Source organism: Tamandua tetradactyla, chromosome 4, assembly GCF_023851605.1.
Source record: "Tamandua tetradactyla isolate mTamTet1 chromosome 4, mTamTet1.pri, whole genome shotgun sequence".
Lineage (NCBI taxonomy): Eukaryota > Metazoa > Chordata > Mammalia > Pilosa > Myrmecophagidae > Tamandua > Tamandua tetradactyla.
In genome coordinates this window covers 33,084,609-33,103,256 of record NC_135330.1, presented here as the reverse complement: position 1 = coordinate 33,103,256, position 18,648 = coordinate 33,084,609, and the positions used below count along the sequence as shown (strand labels likewise).

Below are 18,648 nucleotides of genomic sequence, written 5' to 3'. Positions count from 1 at the left end.
TTAGACCTGCCTTCTATCTCAGCTGCTGTATCAACCATGCCGCTGGCAGGACAGGGTCTGCTGAGAATTAAAGGCATCACATCACTTTACACTGGTGGTAAGCTGCGGGCTGAGGCATTTCACCTGCTGGACAGGACAGGAAAAACACAGATTCAAGAGGCCTCAGAGTAAAGACTGCAGCCTGCTGGGTCTCAACCTCAGGGAACCTTCATACTAGTTTCACCTTAATTCGAAGCCCTGGGCCTGTCTTGTCTGGGAAAATCTGATTGGGGTAGATCCTATCTGGCAGGGCAAAATCCAGAAAAACAACAGCTGAAAGCATCTGATCAGTTAAACAGAAGCTGATATGGAGGTCTAGAATAAGGTGTCCTGAATGTCAAAGAACAGATGGAGAACAAGCTGTCCAACAAGAAAACCCTAGGTAAAAGAGAGAAAACAACCTCCAGAATAAATTAGTTAGGGAAATCAAATGCCTAGACACCAGCAAAAAATGCCGAGTCATACTAGGAAGAAGATATGGCCCAGTGAAAGATATAAACTAACACTTCAAAAGGGATACAGGAGTTGAAACAACTAGTTAAAAGATGTTTAAACAAATCTTCTAAATCAATTCAACAAGCTGAAGGAAAATGTGGCAAAAGGGGTGAAGGATATAAAGACAACACTGGGTGACCAAATATAAGAACTTGAAAGCTCACAAAAACAAACTGCAGAATTTATGGGGATGAAAGGCATAATAGAATTATTATTAAGCCAATGGAGACTTAAAACAGCAGATTGGAAGAGACAGATGAAAGGATTTGTGAACTAGAGGACAGGACATCTGAAATCCTACAAACGAAAGAACAGATAGAGAAAAGATTGGAAAAATAAAAGCAGGGTCTCAGGGAATTTGAATGACAAAATGAAATGCACAAATATATGTTATGGGTATTCCAAAGGAGAAGAGAAGAGAAAGGGGTCAGAAAGAATAAGAGAGGAAATAAGCACTAAAATTTCCCAACTCTTATGAAAGACATAAAATTACAGATCCAAGAAGTGCAGCATACTCCAAACAGAATAGATTTGAACAGAACTATTCCAAGACACTTACTAATCAGATTGTAAAATACAAATACAAATACTAATACTAATCAGATTTGGTAAAATACAAATACAAAGAGAGAATTCTGAAAGCAGAAAGAAAAAAGCAGTCTTTCCTATGAGGTCTCTTGAATCTGTGTTTTTTCTATACACCGGAAGCTCGATAAGACTGTATAACAGATTTCTCAGCAGAAACTATGGAGGCAAGAAGGCAGTTGTTTGATATATCAAAGATACTGAAAGAGTAAAACAATAATCCCATGTCTGGCAAAGTTGTCCTTCAAAATTAAGGGAGAGTTTAAAATATTTTCAGACAAAAAGACACTAAGAGTTTGTGAACATGGGACCTGTTCTGCAGAAATACTACAGGGAGAACTACAGGCAGATAGGAAAAGAAAGAAGAGAGAGGACTGAAGAAGAGTGTAGAAATGAAGACTAACAGCAAGGGTAAAAAGAAAGCACAATATTGTAAGTATTATGAATGAAGCTGAGTGTGAGTATGGTTGAATGAGGAAGGCTAAGGGCATGTATGACACCAGGAGGAAAGACAGAGGATAAAACTGGGACTGTATAACTTAGCACAACCTAGAGCAGACAACGGTAGTAATTAAATGTAAAAATATAAGAAGTTTTCACATGAGTGAGAAAAAATGCATGTCAACACTGTAAGGTATTGAAAATGGGATGGATACGGAAAAAATACAATCAGTGCAATCTAGAGTCTATAGTTAACAGTAACATTGCATGCATCCATTAATCATAACAAAGGCAAAATACCAAAGCTAAATGTCAGTAAGACAGGGACATAAGGGAGGAGTATGGGATTCTTGTGGTGGTGGTGGTGGTGGTGTTAAATGTAGTTAAGATCTCAATTCTACTCAATTTGATCTACAGATTCAAAACAGTACCAATCAGAATTCCAACAACCTACTTTTAAGACTTGGAAACGCTAAGTACCAAATTCATCTGGAAGGGAAAGAGACCCCAAATAGCTAAAAGCATCCTAAAACAGAAGAATGAAGTGGGAGGATTAACACTCCTTGACTTTAAAATCTATTATAAAAGCCGCAGTGTGCCAGCATGGTACTACAAAAATAGAAGCACTGACCAATGTAACTGAATTGAAACTACAATAATAGACCAACAAATCTATGGTCAACTGATTTCTGACAATGCCCCCAAACCCACTGAACTGGGACAAAATAGTCTTTTCAATAATTAGACACAGAAGAACTAGATATCAACAGCCAAAAGAATGAAAGAGGACCCCTATTTTTCACACTACACAAAAATTAACTCAAAGTGGATCAAACAGCTAAATATAAGAACTAGCACCATAAAGCTTCTAGAAGAAAATGTAGGGAAACATCTTTAAGACCTAGTAATAAGAGGTAGCTTCCTAAACTTTATACCCAAAGCACAAGCAACAAAAGACAAAAATAGATAAATGGGAAATCCTCAAAATCAAATGTTTCTGCACCTCAAAAGACTTTGTCAACAAGGTGAAGAGGCAGCCAACCCAATGGGGGAAAACATTTGGAAACCACATATCGGACAAAGGTTTGATATTCTGTATATACAAAGAAATCATCCAATTCAACAACAAAAGAACAAACGCCCAATTATAAAATGGGCTAAAGATATGAAGAGGCATTTTTCTGAAGAGCAAATACAGATGGCTCAAAAGCACATGAAGAGATGCTCATTTTCATTGGCTATAAGGGAAATGCAGATCAAGGCTGCAATGAGATATCGCCTCACACTTTTAAAACATAAGAATGTTTGCTATTAAACAAATAGGAAACTATAAATGTTGGAGAGAATGTGGAGAAATTGAGACATTTATGCACCGCTGATAGGAACGCATGGTGGTGTAGCCACTATGGAAGACTGTTCAGCAGTTTCTTAGGAAACTAAATACCGAGTTGTCCTATGACCCAGCAACATTACTAGTTGGTATATACCCAGAAGAGCTGAAAGCAGTGACACAAACAGACATTTGCACACCGATGTTCATAGCAGTGTTATTCACAATCACCAAAAAATGCAAACAAACCAAATGCCCATCAACAGATGAGTGGATTAATAAAATGTGGTATATACATACAATAGAATATCATGCAGCAGTAAGATGAAATGATGTCCTGAAGAAAATGACAAGATGGATAAGCCTTAAAGACATAATGCTGAGTGAAATAAGTCAGACACAAATGGATAGATACTCTATGACTCCACTTTTATGACCATCATAAAGGTATAATGAGAGGCTTATAATACAGAATATAGGGGACTTAGAGATACAGAGAAACTAGAGATGGGTGAATTGTTAGCTAATGAGGTTGAACTCCAATGTAAGGGAATAGATAGAAGTGAAGGTAGTTTTCTAGTGGGTCTATAAGTAATATTACCATATTGAAGATGAACAAGATTGAAAGGGGTTGTACAGACCCATATGTCCTACTGATTAGAAATATAAATTAGGGTTTGTTTTTTTTTTAACTTTTTTGTATAGTATAACATATACACAAAGCAAATAAAAATAAAATAAATAAATAAACAATAGTTTTCAAAGCACTCTTCAAAAAGTAGTTACAGGGCAGATCGTATATAGATATATAAAACAACCTCTCAAAATTTATGTTTTATATATGAAACAACCTCTTGAATTTCAGAAATAATTAACCCTCCAGACTTAATGTGTCTGTTATAAAAGCTTACAGTCTATACCCTGTCTTCTTATAAGCATTTTATAAAGGAGATCATTCCATTGTTATTCTTTTGTTTCTGGCTTATTTTGCTTCACCATATATCCCACATGTTCATTCACATCGTTGCATGTCTCACAACTTCGTTCCTTTTTGTAGCCGCACAGCCTTCATTCATAAGTATACACCAAGTAAGCAAGAATTACTTCAAAGATATGATTTGTATACAAAGAGTGTTTAAGTCCAGGGTACAGGGGGCAAATTGCTATTGCATGCTATGAGCTACTTTCAAAAGGAAACCATCAGCACTACCACAACAACAGAGAGGTAAATAATGGGGGGAGAGACAAGAGTTAAGAGGAGGTTTAGATTTCCTATTTGTTGAGGGTGTGTTTATTGGTTTTCTTTCTCTTGGGAACAATGAAATTATCTAAAATTGAGAATGTGGATGGACCGTGGACTTTGGGCACTAGACATGATGTTTGATATATGCAGGTGGCTGAAGGATGCACTGACTGAGAAGTAGATTGGCAAACGATGGTGTATACTTATGAATGAAGGCTGTGCGGCTACAAAAAGGAACGAAGCTGTGAGACATGCAACGATGTGAATGAACATGTGGGATATATGGTGAAGCAAAATAAGCCAGAAACAAAAGAATAACAATGGAATGATCTCCTTTATAAAATGCTTATAAGAAGACAGGGTATAGACTGTAAGCTTTTATAACAGACACATTAAGTCTGGAGGGTTAATTATTTCTGAAATTCAAGAGGTTGTTTCATATATAAAACATAAATTTTGAGAGGTTGTTTTATATATCTATATACGATCTGCCCTGTAACTACTTTTTGAAGAGTGCTTTGAAAACTATTGTTTATTTATTTATTTTATTTTTATTTGCTTTGTGTATATGTTATACTATACAAAAAAGTTAAAAAAAAAACAAACCCCAAATCTGAATGAAACCACCCCAAGTAAGTGTGTAGAAAAAAAGAAATGGCCTTAGATCTTTAGAACACACTTAAGAGAAATGCAGAGAAAGAGAAATCACTACAACAAAAACCATAAATGTAGATGACATGCCAAGAGAGACTGGTGGATCCATGAAGAATTTCAAGAAGGAGAAATAATAACTAGTATCAACCCTCACAAAATGAAGATGAAGATTGAGAAACATCTACTAAATATTTCAAATGAGAAGTCAGTGATGACCTTACTGAGAAAATTTATACAGAGTGAAGAGGGAGAGAACAGTAGGCTAAGCAATGAATGAGAAGAGAGAACAACAAGAGAGCAAGACAGGGTACTTTTTTATTAGCTTAGGTATAAAGTGAAAAATGACAGTGAGATAGGAAGATTCTGCATCATGAGAACGTATAAAATTGTTTTTGTAAGAAGAAAACTGAAAAAAGAAAAAGAATCAAAATGAAGAATAAACTGAAGATACAGGAAAGATACTGGTTCTAAAATTTTCTCCAAAGTAATATCTGCACCCAATATTTGCTTCATTTACTTTAACCCAAAGGAATAATTATTGTGTTTGTTTCAGGTACCGGCACTTGAAGAGATTTTCAGATTCCACTGAACTCTAACTATGCTAGTGGTTTCCTCCCCTTCTCATTCTTTGTATGCACAGGAACATGCGTACAAATGCACACACGGCTTCAAATCCTATACTGAAGCCTCCACTCTGGAAATACATGAAACAAAGACACCTTGACTAGGTGTCACAACGTAAGGATTCATACTATTTTTCCAGTTTCTAATTCTTAACAGAAAACAATTTCAATTTTCTTTTATAAAAGATAGAAGTTATGGAATCTGGTTTGAGAAAAGCATATTTCAAAGTGAAAAGATGCAATTATAGAAAATTTTAGAATAAGAGTTTAACATATATTGTGGAAGCATGCTATATCAAGCATGCTACATACCAGATTTAAATTCCAGATCTGAAAGCAACTAGGTCTCCAGACTATGAGTCAGATGTACTACTTTTCTGTACTGTGTTTTTTTTCAGCTGTGGAGTTAGTGGTTCCATTCAAGCTTAAGAAAAATATGATTCTGGTCCTAGGTATGCTAGCTCTAGGTAAAGAGAACAAGACTCAAAAAGACAAAAAATGACTTGAAAAATTAGTACGGTAGAGCCATTTTGAATAGGGGTTTGCTGATTCTCAGTCTAATGTTCTTTGTGTTACAAAAGAATTTATAACCTTGTGGAGTATCAATTATTTTTAAAAATCCTCTATTCTTCCCCTCTCCCAAATTACACTTGCAAGTATGGACACAATCAGCATTATGGTAAAAAGTTGAGCACATACAGAATGTCTTTCTCCTCATATCCAGCTCAGAGCTACTATGATGGGATTTCATGAATTCTGTGGTCACAAACTGCTTATCCAAGAAAGATGATACAATATTCAGCCATAACTATTCTGTGCTTAGGGGTATTTTGCCTTCAACATAGGGTGCAAGGCATGTACCCATTGTTCTTGCTAGAACCCTAGGATTTTAATCCTACCATGTTCTAATGAGTTCTATTCTTCTCTAGGAAACAAAAGTTGATACTTTATAGCGACTAAATTGAATTGTATCAACTGCCTCTGTCTCTATTTTGTTTTCTAGACAATAGTATAGTAAAGGCTTAAAAGGTAACACTGTGGAGTTTTCTAAACAAATAACAAACTTTTCAGTTATTCTCAGAAATACTTATCTAGAGATTTCAAAAGGAATAGTAACAAAAAACAAGAGTAGAGATAGGAGAGAAAAAGAGATATTAGAAACAAATCATTATCATCTGCTTACTTGCCACACAGATCTAATCATTTTAATATATGCTAGGTTTACACCCTATAGAGTATTTGATACATGTACAAATTAAGAAAAACAGTTTATATAGGATTTTTTTCATTCAAACACCTAACAAGGATTATTCATATTTTGATGAAAATAATCACATAATGTTATTGTTAGACACAGAATTCATAAATATTGTAAGATACACAGTACAGAAATAAATTTTTAGTGAAATGAAATATAAAATACAGAGTTGTTTGTCTCGGCACTGAGCTAAATTTTGACAGCTAAACAACTAATTTTTTCCAGGAAAACAGTAACACCAACATTCATGGAGACTATGCTTCATAATTTACAATAAAATAACTGCCAGCTATATAAAATAAGAACTCACAAGGCTGAAAATAAATTCAACACACCATTTGATCAATTTCTTTAGTTAATGTTAAATATTTATACAGTATTAAAATACTTCATTATAAACTACTGTTTCATTCTTTAAAAGTATTACTAAAGCAGTTACAACATAAGGTTTTACATGTGGTCTACCTCTAAGAAAAATGATAGTCTATGGAAAGCCTTAAGGGCAATTTTAATACAAAAATACATTTTCCCACGTAATAAGGTAACAAATTCCCTTTATTCAATTCTTTTGGCTTAACAATATTTCAGCAACTTATTAGAGGGATATATATATTTTAAAATATCATGAATTTCATATAAATTACTGATTAAAGCAGAGCCATGAGGCATAACAGTGAAATAACTCACCTAAATAGGGAATGCAAGGTGTCATCTTTAAACTACTTATATAATCTCTGAGTCTTTTGTAGTTATCTTCTTTACTCATCACATATTCTAATTTTTCAAATGTAGCTTTGTCTTTTCGACTTAATAACTAAAAACAAACAAAAGCATAAGTTATTTACAAATCCCATTTATAGGAATAAAAATACCTCTCTTGAATTAAAGCTGTATTTTCTGTAAATCTTAATTTTAATTTCAAAGTTATAGCTTCCTTAATTACACTGTAGTAGCATGTAAATAAAAGAAAATCAGACCTGTCTACTAAAATAATGACCCAGATCCATTATTTGTAAAATATATCCTTTTAATGCAAATAAAATCAACTCAGTAGAAAATTATAAATTATTTTCCATCTTAAAAATAGATGGTAAAGCAATTTTTCTTGATTATTTTCCTAACATGAAATAATTAGTCATATTCAGCTCAAATGCCCAAATATTTTAATTGACTTCCTCTAACCCCCCAAAATAAAGATCATTCTGCTTAAGCATATGCTGTTTAACTTCTACATACTTGTAAATTTTCCATTTCTTGCTGTTACTGATTTCTAGTTTCATTCCATTGTAGTCAGAGAATATACATTCTACGATTTCAACCTTTTTTTTAACTTATTGAGACTTGTCTTGGGGCCCAAGAAATCATCTATCCTGGAGAATGATCCATGAGCACCTGAGAGGACTGTATATTCTGTTTTCATTAGGTGAGGTGTTCTATATGTCTGTTAGGTCTAGTTAGTTTGGAGTATCATTCACGTCTTACTTCCTTATTAATCACCTGACCAGATGTTCTGTCCATTATTGAAAGTGGTGTATTAAAGTCTTCCACTATTAATGCAGAAATCATCATTTTTTCTCTTCAAATTTGTCAGTGTTTGCTTCATTGATAGCAGCATATATATTTATAATTGCTACATCTTCCTGTTGAATTGTCCCTTGTATCAGTATATAATGACTATCTTTGTGCCTGGTAACTGTTTCTGACTTAAAGTCTATTTTATTCATTATGAGTATAGCCACCCCAGATCTTTTGGTTACTAATTGGTATATATTTTTTCCATCTTTTGACCCTCAACCTACTTTTTCAATTTAAACTGAATGAATGCCTTGCATACAGCACATATCTGGGTCATGCTTTTTTTAATCCATTCTGTCAATGTCTGCCTTTTAACTGGAGAGTTTAATCCGTTTACATTTAAAGTCACTGCTGATAATATGGGACTTTTTTCTGCATTTTGCTAGCCTTTGTAAGTCATATCTTTTGTTTCCTCACTTCTGTTAATGTCTACTGTCATATTTATTTGTGTGTGTGTGTGTGTGTGTGTGTGTGTTCTACCATATTCAGTGCCTTCTCATTTCTATATGGATGGATTTTTCATCTATTCTTCTTGTGGTTACCATGGGGTTAAAATTAAAATCCTAAATATATTACAAAGGTATTTGGCTTGATACTAACTTTAACTTCAAAAGCAAGCATATATACTTTTCCTATATGCCTCTGTCCACCCACCATTTTTTCTACTTGTTACTATTCATATCTTTGTATATTGCACAAATCACAAATTTATGATTACTTTTTATGCATTTGTATTTTATCACATGTAGGAAGTAAGATGTGGAGTTACATACCAAACAATACACCATTTGGGCACTTGTAATTACCCAAATGGTTACCTTTTCCTGCAGGTCTTTATTTCTTTCAGATGCTTTGAACCACTGTTCAACAGTCTGGAGAACTCCTTTTAGCAGTGCATGTAGGACAGGTCTAGCGCTGATAACCTACCTCAGCTTTTGTTTATCTGAGAATATCTTAATCTCTACTTCATGTTTGAAAGAAGAAAGTCTTGCCAGATTTAAAATTCTTGGTTGGCAGTTGTTTTCTTTCAGCAGTTTAAGTCTTTCAATGCCCTGCCCTCTTGTCCCTATGATTTCTGAATGAGAAATTGTCACTGAATTTAATTGAGACTCCCTTGTATGTAACACACTGCTTTTCCCTTGCAGCTTTCAGAACTCCTTGTTCTTTGTATTCGACAGGGTGATCAAATCAATGATGGGGTGTATTTTTCTTCGTGTTTATTCTGTTTGGTAGTCTCTGTTCTAGGATGTGTATATTCAAGTCTTTTGCTAAGATCGTGAAGTTCTCTGTCATGAGTATCCCTTCTGCCACTTTCTCTCTTCTCTTTCTGGGACTCCCACAATGTGTACATTGGTGTACTTGATGGTGTTCCAAAGGCATCTTAGGCTATCTCTGCTTTTAATATTTCTTCTTATCTTTCTGCTCCTAGGCCCAATTCTTTTCAACTGTCTTGTCTTCAAGTTCATTGATTCTTTCTTCTGCCACCTCCAATCTGCTCTCGAAACCCACCCAGGTGTTCTTCAGTTCAGTTGCTGTGTTCTTCAACACCAGTAGTTTTGTCTTCTTCCCTTTAAAAATTTCTATTTCTGCACTAAGATTCTTATAGGGCTCATTCATTGTTTTCCTGATATCCTTCAGTACTTTCTCTGTAGTTTCCTTCATCTCTGTCAGCATTTTTAAGATGATTCTTTAAAAAGACTTTGTTCAGTATGTCCATATTATCATCTTCTTCATTGGTGTTTTCTGGATTTTTATCCTCTTCCTTTGGATGGGCCAACATTTCCTGTTTCTTTGTCTTGTACTCTTTTGCTGCACACTGTACTTTTTTTTTATGCTGTATGGTGGGGTCACATTTCATTATTTTTCCATGTGAGTATCCCATTATTGCAGCACCATTTGTTGAATTTTTGTTTCTTGTTTTTTGGGGCGTGCATGCCCCAGTAATCAAATGCACACTGTACATTATAATATCTTTAAATATTAGCTCTGAGATTTATCCCCTGAGATGTTTGTTTCTTGTTTCTATAACTAGCTGGTGATAAGACAGAGATTTCCTTGGCTTCAGCAATCCTATCAAGGTGTGCCCAAGGTGAATGCAGTATGCAATGCCTTCCCTGTCTTTCTGGGCCTGTGTCTTGTCCTGGGCTTTTGTTTGTCATTTGTTCTGGAGTTCCACTGTTTACAGAAGTTTGGTTGTCTCCTGTTTCTAGGAGACAGACCTCCCTTTCTCAGGTATTTGAAGTTGATAGGCTTTTTTCCCAGACTGTCCACTTCTATAGTTTTTTATGCTCCTTTCATTGTCTCAAGTTGCTTTTGCCTGGAGGCCAATTCTTGGAAGGAGGGCATGACAGAGAGAACATTCCCAAGCCAGTCTATCACAGCCAAAACTGGGCCAGGGATCCTTTGAAGGGGGTGCAGACTGCTTCCAAAGTGCCCTGGGTAGGGGATCAGAAAGGGCACCAAGAGCTTCTCAGATGGCTTCCCAAAGCTGAGCTTTCCTGGCCTGCACAGCAAAAGCAGTCCTTCAGCTAACTGTCCTCCACAGCCCTGAAAAAGTGCTGCATATTTAAATCTCTACCACTTCTGTGCCTGCTTGGGGAAGGCTGAAACAATGCTGCTGCTGCTGCCTTGCCCAGGGAAGGGTGGGAACAGTGGCTATCCTGAGAGGTGGGCCCTGGATGATCTAGATTTGCCAATCCAAAGCTATGATTATTGATTGGCCATGCCCACCCTTATTCTTGAGGAGTGGGATTTTTACGTCCCTTCTTGTTAACTGAGAGGTAGCCAGGGATTGGACCCCACAGCAGCGTGCCACAAGAGTTGGGGATGATTATCAGTAGCTGCACTGCCAGAAAGCTATTTACTGTTCTTTACCATAATTTATCAGTCTCTTTCTTCTGCTCTTCCCTGGATGCTGTACAGCATTCTGCTAGCCTCCAGAATTTCAAAATAGTTGTTTCAGACAGTTCTTCTCTGTTTAATAGTTCTTTTGGAGAAAGATTTGAGTTCTGGTGTTCCCTGGAAGTCCTACATTTTAGAATTTTTATAATAATTCAATAGTCAGCCTAGGAAAGTGAGTAGAGGAGACTTGTTTACAGAGAACATTTAGAGGAAGAATACAGATATAAAGAAATTATTACATGTTAAGATAGATATTTCCTGGTGACATCTCAAACACTCATCCAAAGTCCATGTGGCAAAGGTATAATTAAGAATTTTATGTTTCTCCTTTTCAATTCTTTTTCTGATTTTAAATATTATCCCTATAATGTCACCTCACTATATCCCTTCCCACCTTTGCCAAAAAAAAGAACAAACCAAACGAAAACAAAGTGTATCACAATGCTGTAGTACTGCATGCTCTTGGTGTTATCACTCTTTCTATGGCCAAGACAACTGGGAACAAACTTTTCAAATCTTCAGATGTATTCATGAAAAAGAAACCCCACAAAATGGCAAATGTTCCTGGCAAGATCTCTATACCACCTAATCACCATAATATGTTTTGGAAAAAATTAGAACTAATCTCTGTTCATGTCAGTCACCACGAAAACTGTAAGATTTCCTGATTATTTCTCACCAACTTAATTAGTATTCCCATGCAATATGTATAAATGGATGTATCTGCATAAACAAAGCCTTTTTTACTTAGCGTGGACCTCATGTACACATTACGATTCTTTGTTCATGACACTCTACTACCATTAGTCCTTGTGTGACTCTCTTGTTAGATTAACTGCTATATTTTAGCATGTTTCAATCAATACACATGAACTTACCATCCTAAGAACTATATTATCAATATCACACACCTACCTATGTGCTTCTTCCATTTCCAGTTCTCTTTTTTTATTTTTTATTATTTTTTTTATTAATTAAAGAAAAAAAAATTAACACAACATTTAGAAATCATTCCATTCTACGTATGCAATCAGTAATTCTTAACATCATCACATAGATGCATGATCATTATTTTTTAGTACATTTGCATCGATTTAGGAAAAGAACTAGCAAAACAACAAAAAAAGATATAGAATGTTAATATAGAGAAAAAAATAAAAATAATAATAGTAAAAAAAAAAGAAAAAAGACACAAACAAACAAACAGACAAACAAAAAAAACCCCTATAGCTCAGATGCAGCTTCATTCAGTGTTTTAACATGATTACTTTACAATTAGGTATTATTGTGCTGTCCATTTTTGAGTTTTTCTATCTAGTCCTGTTGTACAGTCTGTATCCCTTCAGCTCCAATTACCCATTATCTTACCCTGTTTCTAACTTCTGCTGGACTCTATTACCAATGACATATTCCAAGTTTATTCTCTAATGTCGGTTCACATCAGTGGGACCATACAGTATTTGTCCATTAGTTTTTGGCTAGACTCACTCAGCATAATATTCTCTAGGTCCATCCATGTTATTACATGCTTCATAAGTTTATTCTGTCTTAAAGCTGCATAATATTCCATCGTATGTATATACCACAGTTTGTTTAGCCACTCGTCTGTTGATGGACATTTTGGCTGTTTCCATCTCTTTGCAATTGTAAATAATGCTGCTATAAACATTGGTGAGCAAATGTCCGTTTCTGTCTTTGCCCTTAAGTCCTTTGAGTAGATACCCAGCAATGGTATTGCTAGGTCGTATGGCAATTCTATATTCAGTTTTTTGAGGAACCGCCAAACTGCCTTCCACAGTGGTTGCACCATTTGACATTTCTACCAACAGTGGATAAGTGTGCCTCTTTCTCCGCATCCTCTCCAGCACTTGTCATTTTCTGTTTTGTTGATAATGGCCATTCTGGTGGGTGTGAGATGATATCTCATTGTGGTTTTGATTTGCATTTCTCTAATGGCCAGGGACATTGAGCATCTCTTCATGTGCCTTTTGGCCATTTGTATTTCCTCTTCTGAGAGGTGTCTGTTCAAGTCTTTTTCCCATTTTGTAATTGGGTTGGCTGTCTTTTTGTTGTTGAGTTGGACAATCTCTTTATAAATTCTGGGTACTAGACCTTTTTCTGATATGTCATTTCCAAATATTGTCTCCCATTGTGTAGGCTGTCTTTCTACTTTCTTGATGAAGTTCTTTGATGCACAAAAGTGTTTAATTTTGAGGAGCTCCCATTTATTTCTTTCTTTCTTCAGTGCTCTTGCTTTAGGTTTAAGGTCCATAAAACCGCCTCCAGTTGTAAGATTCATAAGATAACTCCCTACATTTTCTTCTAACTGTTTTATGGTCTTAGACCTAATGTTTAGATCTTTGATCCATTTTGAGTTAACTTTTGTATAGGGTGTGAGATACGGGTCTTCTTTCATTCTTTTGTATATGGATATCCAGTTCTCTAGGCACCATTTATTGAAGAGACTGTTCTGTCCCAGGTGAGTTGGGTGACTGCCTTATCAAAGATCAAATGTCCATAGATGAGAGGGTCTATATCTGAGCACTCTATTCGATTCCATTGGTCGATATATCTATCTTTATGCCAATACCATGCTGTTTTGACCACTGTGGCTTCATAATATGCCTTAAAGTCTGGCAGCGTGAGACCTCCAGCTTCATTTTTTTTCCTCAAGATACTTTTAGCAATTCGGGGCACCCTGCCCTTCCAGATAAATTTGCTTATTGGTTTTTCTATTTCTGAAAAATAAGTTGTTGGGATTTTGATTGGTATTGCATTGAATCTGTAAATCAATTTAGGTAGGATTGAAATCTTAACTATATTTAGTCTTCCAATCCATGAACACGGTATGCCCTTCCATCTATTTAGGTCTTCTGTTTTTTCTTTTAACAGTTTTTTGTAGTTTTCTTTGTATAGGTCTTTTGTCTGTTTAGTTAAATTTATTCCTAGGTATTTTATTCTTTTAGTTGCAATTGTAAATGGGATTCGTTTCTTGATTTCCCCCTCAGCTTGTTCATTACTAGAGTATAGAAATGCTACAGATTTTTGAATGTTGATCTTGTAGCCTGCTACTTTGCTGTACTCATTTATTAGCTCTAGTAGTTTTGTTGTGGATATTTCCGGGTTTTCTACGTATAGTATCATATTGTCTGCAAACAGTGATAGTTTTACTTCTTCCTTTCCAATTTTGATGCCTTGTATTTCTTTTTCTTGTCTAAGCGCTCTGGTTAGAACCTCCAAAACGATGTTGAATAATAGTGGTGATAATGGACATCCTTGTCTTGTTCCTGATCTTAGGGGGAAAGTTTTCAATTTTTCCCCATTGAGGATGATATTAGCTGTGGGTTTTTCATATATTCCCTCTATCATTTTAAGGAAGTTCCCTTGTGTTCCTATCTTTTGAAGTATTTTCAACAGGAAAGGATGTTGAATCTTGTCAAATGCCTTCTCTGCATCAATTGAGATGATCATGTGATTTTTCTGCTTTGATTTGTTGATATGGTGTATTACATTAATTGATTTTCTTATGTTGAACCATCCTTGCATACCTGGGATGAATCCTACTTGGTCATGATGTATAATTCTTTTAATGTGTTGTTGGATACGATTTGCTAGAATTGTACTGAGGATTTTTGCATCTATATTCATTAGAGAGATTGGTCTGTAGTTTTCTTTTTTTGTAATATCTTTGCCTGGTTTTGGTATGAGGGTGATGTTGGCTTCATAGAATGAATTAGGTACTTTTCCCTCCACTTCGATTTTTTTGAAGAGTTTGAGGAGAGTTGGTACTAATTCTTTCTGGAATGTTTGATAGAATTCAGATGTGAAGCCATCTGGTCCTGGACTTTTCTTTTTAGGAAGCTTTTGAATGACTGATTCAATTTCTTTACTTGTGATTGCTTGTTGAGGTCATCTATTTCTTCTTGAGTCAAAGTTGGTTGTTCATGTCTTTCCAGGAACCCGTCCATTTCATCTAAATTGTTGTATTTATTAGCATAAAGTTGTTCACAGTATCCTGTTATTACCTCCTTTATTTCTGTGAGGTCAGTGGTTATGTCTCCTCTCCCATTTCTGATCTTATTTATTTGCGTCCTCTCTCTTCTTCTTTTTGTCAATCTTGCTAAGGGCCCATCAATCTTATTGATTTTCTCATAGAACCAACTTCTGGTCTTATTGATTTTCTCTATTGTTTTCATGTTTTCAATTTCATTTATTTCTGCTCTAATCTTTGTTATTTCTTTCCTTTTGCTTGCTTTGGGATTAGTTTGCTGTTCTTTCTCCAGTTCTTCCAAGTGAACAGTTAATTCCTGCATTTTTGCCTTTTCTTCTTTTCTGATATAGGCATTTTAGGGCAATAAATTTCCCTCTTAGCAATGCCTTTGCTGCATCCCATAGGTTTTGATATGTTGTGTTTTCGTTTTCATTCGCCTCGAGATATTTACTAATTTCTCTTGCAATTTCTTCTTTGACCCACTCGTTGTTTAAGAGTGTGTTGTTGAGCCTCCACGTATTTGTGAATTTTCTGGCACTCCATCTATTATTGATTTCCAACTTCATTCCTTTATGATCCGAGAAAATGTTGTGTATGATTTCAATCTTTTTAAATTTGTTAAGACTTGCTTTGTGACCCAGCATATGGTCTATCTTTGAGAATGATCCATGGGCACTTGAGAAAAAGGTGTATCCTGCTGTTGTGGGATGTAATGTCCTATAAATGTCTGTTAAGTCTAGCTCATTTATAGTAATATTCAGATTCTCTATTTCTTTATTGATCCTCTGTCTAGATGTTCTGTCCATTGATGAGAGTGGGGAATTGAAGTCTCCAACTATTACGGTATTTGTGTCTATTTCCCTTTTCAGTGTTTGCAGTGTATTCCTCATGTATTTGGGGCATTCTGGTTTGGTGGATAAATATTTATGATTGTTATGTCTTCTTGTTTAATTGTTCCTTTTATTAGTATATAGTGTCCTTCTTTGTCTCTTTTAGCTGTTTTACATTTGAAGTCTAATTTGTTGGATATTAGTATAGCTACTCCTGCTCTTTTCTGGTTGTTATTTGCATGAAATATCTTTTCCCAACCTTTCATTTTCAACCTATGTTTATCTTTGGGTCTAAGATGTGTTTCCTGTAGACAGCATATAGAAGGATCCTGTTTTTTAATCCATTCTGCCAGTCTATGTTTTTTGATTGGGGAATTCAGTCCATTAACATTTAGTCTTATTACTGTTTGGATAATATTTTCCTCTAACATTTTACCTTTTTATTATATATATCATATCTGATTTTCCTTCTTTCTACACTCTTCTCCATACCTCTCTCTTCTGTCTTTTCGTATCTGACTCTAGTGCTCCCTTTAGTATTTCTTGCAGAGCTGGTCTCTTGGTCACAAAGTCTCTCAGTGACTTTTTGTCTGAGAATGTTCTAATTTCTCCCTCATTTTTGAAGGACAATTTTGTTGGATATAGAAGTCTTGGTTGGCAGTTTTTCTCTTTTAGTAATTTAAATATATCATCCCACTGTCTTCTAGCTTCCATGGTTTCTGCTGAGAAATCTACACATAGTCTTATTGGGTTTCCCTTGTATGTGATGGATTGTTTTTCTCTTGCTGCTTTCAAGATCCTCTCTTTCTCTTTGACCTCTGACATTCTAACTAGTAAGTGTCTTGGAGAACGCCTATTTGGTTCTATTCTCTTTAGGGTGCGCTGCACTTCTTGGATCTGTAATTTTAGGTCTTTCATAATAGTTGGGAAATTTTCAGTGATAATTTCTTCCATTAGTTTTTCTCCTCCTTTTCCCTTCTCTTCTCCTTCTGGGACACCCACAACACGTATATTTGTGCGCTTCATATTGTCATTCAGTTCCCTGATCCCCTGTTCAAATTTTTCCATTCTTTTCCCTATAGTTTCTGTTTCTTTTTGGAATTCAGATGTTCCATCCTCCAATTCACTAATTCTAGGTTCTGTCTCTTTAAATCTACCATTGTAGGTATCCATTGTTTTTTCCAGCTTTTCTACTTTGTCCTTCACTCCCATAAGTTCTGTGATTTGTTTTTTCAGTTTTTCTATTTCTTCTTTTTGTTCAGCCCATGTCTCCTTCATGTTCTCCCTCAATTTATCGATTTGGTTTTTGAAGAGGTTTTCCATTTCTGTTCGTATATTCAGCATTAGTTGTCTCAGCTCCTGTATCTCATTTGAACTACTGGTTTGTTCCTTTGACTGGGCCATATCTTCGATTTTCTGAGTGTGATCCATTACCTTCTGCTGGCATCTGGGCATTTAATCAGATTTCCCTGGGTGTGAGACCCAGCAGGTTGAAAGATTTTTCTGTGAAATCTCTGGGTTCTGTTTTTCTTATCCTGCCCAGTAGGTGGCGCTCGTGGCGCTCATCTGTCTGCGGGTCCTACCAGTAAAAGATGCTGTGGCTCCTTTAACTTTGGAAAACTCTCACTGTGGGGGGGGTCGCCCCCTGAAGCGGCTTGGGGGAGGGCCAATCCGAATCTTTCAGCCGGCCCGGGGATCCGCGCGCGGGAAGGGTCGCCGGCCTCCATGGCTTGGGGGAGCGCCTGTTCAAATTTCCCAGCCGGCCCGGGGCGCCAAGTGTGGTGGGGAGGCGCCGGCCTCCGCAGCTTGGGGGAGCGCCTGTCCAAATTTCCCAGCTGGCCCGGGGCGCCAAGCGCGGCGGGGGGGGTGCCAGCCGCCGCAGCTTGGGGGAGTGCCTATCCACCGTTCCCAGCCGGACCGGGAAGCCACGTGTTTGGAAGGGATCCTGGTCGCCGTTCTCTGTGGCTTGGGGATCTCTGATCCAATTCTCCCAGCTGGTCCGGGGGGCCGTGCGTCGGGGGCGGGGGTGCCAGCCGCTGCGGCTTGAGGGGACCGCCTGTCCAATTCTCCCAGCAGGCCCGGGAAGGAGGGAGGAAGGGACTCCGGCCACCTGCCGCCCCGGCCCCGCGAAGCCCGCAACCGTTGGCCATCTCACCGGAGCGGGTTCTCCCAGCCAGTCAGCCGTTCCAGAATGGGATACGCTATCTTCTTGGTCTCTGTCGTCCAGTTCTATCTTTAAAGGTTAAATAGTAACCACTATTCTGAATTTTGTGTTCATCATTCCCTTAAATTTTGCTTGATTTTGCCTATAGAGTATCACACTGTTCATAGTTCTTGACACTTACTTTTGTTCTCTCAACATTCTGATATTAATGTTTCATCCTGGATGTTGTGTGTAGCTATAACCCACTCATTTTCACTGCTTCTATAAAATTCCAGTGTGTGAATGTAACAAACTTATTATTATGGCAATTGTGAATAACTGTGATATGAATATTCTTATACATGTGGTTCTGGTTTATATGTACAAGAACTTTCCAATAAGGAATAAGATTTTGGGTCATGAAATATGCAGATAATTAACATTACGAGATAATGGTAAATTATTTTCCTAAGTGGTTGTAACAATTTATATTTTACCAACAATGTATAAGATATTTTAGTCATTCAAGTATTCTCCAAC

At 36.5% G+C, this 18,648-nt stretch overlaps 1 protein-coding gene across 13 annotated transcripts in view; it reads right to left on the bottom strand.

Moving 5' to 3' along the window:
• RALGPS2 (Ral GEF with PH domain and SH3 binding motif 2) overlaps positions 1-18,648 on the bottom strand; it is a 264,908-nt gene that overhangs the window by 81,559 nt on the left and 164,701 nt on the right. For all 13 annotated transcript variants that reach the window (XR_013174130.1, XR_013174134.1, XR_013174132.1 and 10 more), the window contains one exon: positions 7,356-7,482. Coding sequence is in view for 2 of the 13 variants with exons in the window: in XM_077157113.1 (XP_077013228.1) it covers positions 7,356-7,482 (127 nt within the window). In the remaining 11 variants the exon portion in view is untranslated. The remainder of the gene's footprint in view (positions 1-7,355; positions 7,483-18,648) is intronic.